This window comes from Montipora capricornis, chromosome 2 (genome assembly GCF_036669925.1).
Source record: "Montipora capricornis isolate CH-2021 chromosome 2, ASM3666992v2, whole genome shotgun sequence".
In the NCBI taxonomy this organism is placed as follows: Eukaryota; Metazoa; Cnidaria; class Anthozoa; order Scleractinia; family Acroporidae; genus Montipora; species Montipora capricornis.
The window spans coordinates 18,381,663-18,389,162 of record NC_090884.1 but is presented as its reverse complement, the minus strand read 5'-3'; the positions used below and the strand labels follow the sequence as shown (position 1 = coordinate 18,389,162).

The 7,500-nt window shown below is 37.3% G+C and overlaps 1 protein-coding gene across 1 annotated transcript in view; it reads left to right on the top strand.

The window, feature by feature from the left end:
- LOC138039000 (ras GTPase-activating protein 1-like) overlaps positions 1-7,500 on the top strand; it is a 45,342-nt gene that overhangs the window by 14,988 nt on the left and 22,854 nt on the right. The window contains exons 8-14 of the mRNA XM_068885132.1: positions 1,312-1,387; positions 1,762-1,918; positions 3,100-3,179; positions 4,148-4,221; positions 5,335-5,419; positions 6,248-6,483; positions 7,091-7,167. Of these exons, the coding sequence (XP_068741233.1) occupies positions 1,312-1,387; positions 1,762-1,918; positions 3,100-3,179; positions 4,148-4,221; positions 5,335-5,419; positions 6,248-6,483; positions 7,091-7,167 (785 nt within the window). The remainder of the gene's footprint in view (positions 1-1,311; positions 1,388-1,761; positions 1,919-3,099; positions 3,180-4,147; positions 4,222-5,334; positions 5,420-6,247; positions 6,484-7,090; positions 7,168-7,500) is intronic.

Here is a 7,500-nt window from a genome sequence, read left to right as displayed (position 1 = left end):
CAGTTTTTAAAAATTTTACCTAGTTAAAAATAAAATCACCTAGTTAGAAAAAAACAAACTAGTTGGAAATAAAATCACCTAGTTAAAAAAAAACTAACTAGTTGAAAATAGAAATTAACTGAAAACAAAAATTAACTGCAACATATGCATTATCAATGTAAATCCCGCGGGGGTGGGGCTTTTCGCGAATTGATTCCGGGGATGGGACATTTGACTTTGACCAAAAGAAGTCTGGTATCAATTAAAACGCGGTTACCAAGTTTTTCCCTAAGTCACACTTCAGTTGGAGAAAGGTATGGAGTTTTTATTTGTTTTCGTCGCCATAATCCAATACTTTAAACTGTCAACTAAACGGATATTGTCTATTTCGAGAAAGTTTTATATCCTTAAGTTCCCATCTGATTGAAATCGAATTCCACCACTAGGTCAGAGTATTTTACGGGTCACTAATCCGACCTGTTTCGAAATACTGAACATATAAATCATGAATATACCCAGTCTCAAATGTTGTTTTATATAGTATTATAGTATTGTTTCTTTAGATTCTTGATTGACGTTAGTTTCCCTCCCTGGGGAATTTGATAAAATAATTTTAAGAATTGTCAAATCCCCGCCCGTTGCCCGCACTACCTCCCCCCTATGATAGGTGCATAAGAAAATATTACACCACAGCGAGTTAAACAGCGATGAATTGTCGGTGACAATAAGTGAAACACTTACGAAATGCTAATGAGTAGTTTTTAATATTGGAATGTGGACTCACACTTTGCAAGCCGAGGAACTTAAAGTAGTCGGGAAATTATTACAGTAACGGGAAATATTTTTAGACAACGTTCTCGTAGCCGTCTTCGTCGTCCTTGCTTAAGGTCTCTATTGAAACACAGGAAGTAAATGATAGTTGTGAAAATAGGGGAAGCAGTAGCAAAGAAGAGGGTTTGTAATTGCGAATGCAAAATTCGTTGAAAACTCGTAAATCCACCGGATCGTTTTCTTGAGTTGGTGTTTTGACTTGGAATTGTCTTCTGACACTTTAACATGTTTCTTAAGCGAGGAGATTGGCATTAGTGTATTGCTTCCGATGAGGAATTTTTCTTTTATTCATCTACAATATGCTGCTAAAGGACAACATCAAAGGTCTAATGAAGGTAATTTTCCATGAGATTAACAGAAGCCTTTTACAGTCAAAATAGACGACACGTTCCCTCCTCCCACTTCACCCACCGTGGCTCGTGCTCGTGTTTGTTGAGAACCTTATCACAATTACTATTTTATTTTTCTAAAAAATTCATTAGTACTTGTTGTGCGTTTCAGTGTGGATGCCGTCGTAGGAAGGTATAAACATGAACATATTATTGAGGGACTTTCTTTGAAGGAGCCTGTTTCAAGGGTAAGATAAGCTTAGCACCGTGGCAGACTCAGTCCATCTTGACTCTTAAGTCGTCGCGTTTTCACGTATATTAGGTCAAAGTGCTTATTTTTATATACACGATTTATTGAAGTAGCGGCATAATATTCTTGTGACACCAGATTACGAGCTCACTTGTCCTTACCCACAAAGGCCAAATTCAGTTCACTTCTCGCTCCGTATGAAAGGAGATTTCATTTGCTAAAGACAATGAGCATCCATGTTATTATGATTTAAGATTTGTAAACTATCTGTAAGCCCGCAGGATTTCTTAGTGTTTCCAGCCTGCCTATATCCCCATCTCGTGTCTTGTGCTTTCAAACTCATGTTCCGAAACAGTGATGGTTTGATTGCAGGCTCAAGACTGGGATCTCCCTCATCGACCCATGACCCCAAGCAGAATATTGGACCAAGAAGATGGTTCATCGTTTATGTTCAGGTCGGGAGCACTTGGACCTGTTATTCTGAACAGGAGACAACAGGCCTTTAAGAGGGGCTATTTAGTGAAAAAAGGTGATTGTTATGCGGTATCTCTTTGATTGCTTTGCCTTCACGTTCAACACATCGATTTGGGTTTTTACGTTTTATCATGTGTCATAAACAGTTTTAGTTAGATACCATTCGTTTTAAATGGTTTACAGTGTAGTCTGGAACTATGCTCTTTTTTTGAAAGCAATAGATAAGGGTGAGTAACTGTTGGACGCAGACAAAAAACTAGCGAACGGAGCGGAAGACTGCAAAAGAAAAAAGGTGTTTCGCCCCGTTCCTTTCTCACTCTTCCCAGGTCCTCCCTCTCCTTTTGTGTCAAGTTTCATAAGTTATTCGTTTTATTCCTCGGTAAAGAGCTAACAAGGTCAAGCTAAAAAGACCATTGAGGAACATGACACATTTCAAAGACTAAATTTTTGACAAGTGTATAGTTAACTACGAATTCGAATTAGCAAACAATAAATAAATTGAAGCAATCGAAAACAAAGGGGTGTGTTTTCTGCGAGTGTGGATTAGGTTATTGCCGTTAAAGGATCTATGTGACGTTATTTTATGGTGTTTAGAGTGAAGAGCTAATAAGGTCAGGCTAAAAGGACCATTGAAGAACATGACACGTTTCAGAGACTAAATGTTTGACAAGTTTTCTGTTAACTACGAATTCGAATTAGCAAAAAATAAACAAGTTGAAGCAATCAAAAACAAAGGGGTGTGTTTTTTGTGAGTATGGATTAGGTTACTGTTGTTAAAGGAACTACCGGTTTGTTTAAGATGTGAATAGGAAATCGTTAATTAATCATGAGTTTAAAACGAGAAAATGGTAATGTGGAATTCCTTTCCTGATAAAATTATCATTATATCACAAACAAGATGATTCTGAGCTAAAACGACCTTTATCCAGGCGTCTCAATCTTGTCCATTTGTGTCCATCCATGCTTCTCTTTCCTTTTGCTGTATTTCTTTTGTGTTGTTCAACAGTTTTAAGCGGTTATAGCAATGTTTCGTTCTACTCTTTGGGCATTGTGATGGTCGTGAAATTACATCATTTTGCGTGACGTAGCCCCTTTAATGTAGATATTTCGGGGCTGTTTACCGAAGAAGACAAAGTCCAAATTATCCCAGCGGCTTTTCCCAGTTTTCAATATTTGGAATTGTTGTAACTGAGTTTTCCTTATGTTTGGCTTTTCCTTTCTCATCTTTTTGCCGAGGACACCGAAACAAATGGAAAAGAATGTTCTTTGTTCTGGATGGCTTGGAACAACATTTGTACTTCTTTGAAAATGAAAAGGTTAAGTATGCATCTTAATTCCATAATAATAATAATAATAATAATAATAATAATAATAATAATAATAATAATAATAATAATAATAATAATAATAATAATAGTAGTAATAATAAGAATTATAGTAGTAATAATAATGATAATAATAATAATATATTATATTACTGGAAGGTATTATTTTTACTATTATCATCATTATTATATATAGTCCGCAATAACGTGGGAAGTGGTTGCTCAATCTCTCGAGCCGATGGCTAAAAAAAGGTAACAAAAATCCAGCAAAGATGTAAATGAAATAATATATTAAAAATACCTAATCTATGAAGAACGGGAGTGGCATGCACAACCTTTAAATACTAAATTACTTCATACATTTTCGAAACTGTATAATAGACTTAGCAAATTATTTCAATAATGTGGAACCATATAGGAAATCGAGTTAAGTTAAAACCTGTTATTATACACTACTTGTTCGAGGTTAAAACCACTACCCCTTACATTGTTCTTAGTAACTTTCGGTTTGAAAAGACCTCAAGTATATGATAGGGATGGCTAATTTAAAGACTTATAGACTAAAGATAAAGAAAATGTACAACGCCTATGCTCTAGTGAATGCGTACAAGCTAAATCAAGTAACTCACTATAACTCCTGTTGTGACCAGCATTCAAGATTGTTCAGTTTCAAACTATACCCATTTGCTAACTCCATGTTGTAGTTTGTGAAACGTTTTTTAGCGGCTTAAACACCTTGTACATTTGCAACAAACTTTTTACACGCCTGACGCCCTGTTTGAAATTCTCACAGGAACCATAAACTCATTTGTATTAGATATAACGTATCGTCGTTATCCGTATTTTTTTTATTCTTTCCTCTTGCCAGTAAGTTCAGTCCAGCTGAGCATAAAATTGTTTTTCAAGCTGGAATGCACCAGTTCCAAGTTTCTCATTCTCTCTCTCTTTCTGATCTACAGAGAACAAAACCAAAAGGAATGATGGATCTTAGCTTTTCAATGGTTTACGAGGTCCACCAGAGCTTTTTTGGAAGGTGAGATTGAATTAGGTAAATGATGAGAAAAGAGGTAGCGACATCGAATTTAAAGGACGGCAAAAGGCCCTTCCCATTCTCTCAAGCCAACTATACCGCCAGGTACGCAGGCTAAGGAATAAGAAGCGCCTGCGATGCATGATCCTTGATAGCAACTCTTCTATGGCGGGTTGGTTTTCTGAGAGAATTGTCAAAGGGCGGGTTTCATGTCTCTGCGTATGGGTAAACTGTCACGTCAGCCCCTTTAATTCCATTGTTATTGAAACAATCGAAAGCACTGAAGCAGGAAACGGAAGCAATGCCATAGAAGTAGAATTATTTTTGCCATCAATTCGTTTGCGTTATGACAACTCGTGCGTAGAATAAAATAATAATAAATAATAATAATTGTCTCGCTAATGGCCGTCGCAAGTACAGCAACAACGCAGCTCAGCAATGCTTTCACCACTGCGCCATCCCTGCTCACCCGGCCCGTACAATAAATTCTACAGTCAAAACGAAATTTGGTATTTATTGTGTCTAAAACCGAAGTATCTTCTACCAAATTTGGGCCTCAGTCATTCGTTGTATTTGTTTAATATTCTCTGTGATTAATGAACATTCATCTGGTTCAGTAAGAAACCCAATCTCGACCCCAGAGTTCTTCTCTTGAGTGGGGAAAGAAGAGCTCTGGGGAACCCTGAAACAGAGTGTCTTCTCATTGGTTTTCGTGAAGAACAATGAAAAGCGTCTCTAATTGGTGCATTCATGTTAGCACGAGGAGCGAACAGGCGCCGTAAGGTTCAAATAGCCCATTTTTTGGCAATAAGAACCCTACGGCGTATGCTCACCTGCATAGAGTTTCCCGGAGCCTTAGGTCGATCCGAAGCTCTGGTGACGAGAGTGTAAAAAAATCGTAAAGGTTACTACTGCTAGCGCCAAACCGTGGTCGTGAAACTGTTCCTTTAAATCAAAACAATGTATAATAATAATACGAGGATGAATTTCTGTTTTTGTAATAGTCGAATAATAAAGTTGCAGGAAAGTACTTCGCCAGATTTCACTCATCTTCAAATTATTACTTATTTATCTTCAATAGACTCAGTTATTTTAATTGTGATCTTTCTTTGTTAGGCCAAACTGTTTTCAGGTGGTGGTGCGAGCATTTAACGAGTCGCGTATGTTCTATCTTTGTGCGGACACCCAGGATCTCGCAAATGTAAGGCATGATAATTCTTTGCTTGCTTTTGTGAAATATTTTGGCCTGATACACGAGAAACAACAGCTTTCCGTCGACATATAGATTTTCGCCTTTACGCTAGGGTCGTATCTTACTAGCACATTCTATATTTATGGTTTTTATTTCGCGACTTTAAGTAGCTAAATAAGAAATCAAGGGGTTTCTCTTACAAGCACGAAGATGGAATAATAAAAGCCCACTTTCAATATATTTATATTCAGTCCTAAACGAAAGGCATCATTTCGAGGCTCTGGGGAATAAATATGAGGATTTGTGTGAGTTCATTCCGCTGAGCCTCAAGATGATGCCTTTTGTTTAGGACTGAATTTTAATATATCGAAGTTGGTCTATTATCATACTTTTCACTAAAGTGGAGGTGACTAGTGGTGCATATTCACCATGCCGCGAAGCAGCATTAAAAGACTGACAAAGGAGCCGTAAATTCTTTAATCTCGCTCTGAAAGAAAGAAAGAAAGAGCCCCAATTTAGGAGTCTGTAGACTGTTTCTATGAAACCAAGGTTGAAATTGGTTGATTTAAACTACACCTTTGAATGTGATTGGTTGATTTAAACTGAACATTTTTCTTTGATCTTTGGCAAAAGGCAAATTTGTGCTTTTTGTTTGTCGTTTGGCGTAAACGCTAAACTAAGTCCGCAAAAAATACTGAAATAATTGTGGCTTTTTTCTATTGTAAAACTCTTCGTTGGAAGAACTATTAATGCGAGATTTTTTCCGACAGTTAAGAACATTTTAATCGTTCAAAACGTTTGCATGTGAACATTCTCTGTTCTTCACATACTTTTCAGGAATGGATGGACGCCATCACAAAGTTTTGCGGCAAAGTACAGAATACTGGTAGCGGATGCGCCAATGAGAGAGACGTCAAACAACTTAGAAGTTTGGAAGTTAATGTTATTGAGGCTCACAGTGCAACAAAAGTTTCTCATCCTTATTGTATTATTTCACTCAATGAAGTCAAGACCTGCCGAACAAAAACGCAAGAGTGCCATTCACCTATATGGAATGAAGAGTTTAAATTTAAGTAAGTTTCAGGCGGTTCAATCGTATTAGTCTTAACGATCTGTGAATGTATTTAGCAAGAAGCGGTAAAAACCTTTCCTGCTTCTTGTGTGCAAGGTGTCCCGAAATCCTGGTGCGATTGTCCTTTGTCTTTTCATTGTCTATAAACGCGCTGTTCGAGTGAAATCTCTCTCTCCATTAGAAAGTTTATCGAGTAATGACGTTTTCGGTCACAGAGCGTCACGTATCAGTTTTAGCTGATAAATTCAAAATACCGTAGTTTTCATAAAAGGGACCTTTTGCGGTCGATCCAAAGGCTATTCAGCCGTGTTGAAGTGTAAAGCTTAAAAAACCGCTTTGCGACCAGTTTCTTGCAAACTGATTCTTGGCCTTGCGGTGGAAACAATTTGATGACGACTAATCGATGCATATGTACCAGCCAAAAAAGTTATCCTGTGACCTGGGTTTGCGTTCTGACTTGAAAAGGTCTAGTGATTTGCCTCGGTATCTAGACGGAGATTCATAAAGCCATCTTGACTTACAACATGTTAGGATTTTATAGACTTACTGTTTTTTCCTTTTATGCTGTTGTCCCTGACTTTCACTGTTTTTTGTTCACTTCCTTGCAGTGACCTACCTTCTGATGTTTCTTACTACACAGTGGACCTTTACAATCGCAACAAGCGCTCCAAAGATGTCTTGATTGGTAGGAAAATCGTAACTTTTTCATTTTGCCATATCGCACCCACATTTCACCGACATATAGTGAACATTTCCAACGGGTTTTTCAGGCTTGCTCCCAGTTAAGTCGTGTATTATTGTTCATGTCGGGATTATTGCTTTCAGCAGTTAAATTTGTGGAAGAAAAGATGAAATAATACACCATGAAGCCTTTTTGGCAGAATTATTAAAAGGCCGCGATTTTAAATGGTTCCAAAGAGTCTTCTCAATTTTGAAGTACTTTTGCGGTGTTTCGCAAGAACTTATTATAATCCAATCTTTGTAGCTATCTTTACAGAATAACCTTGGATGAAAAGGA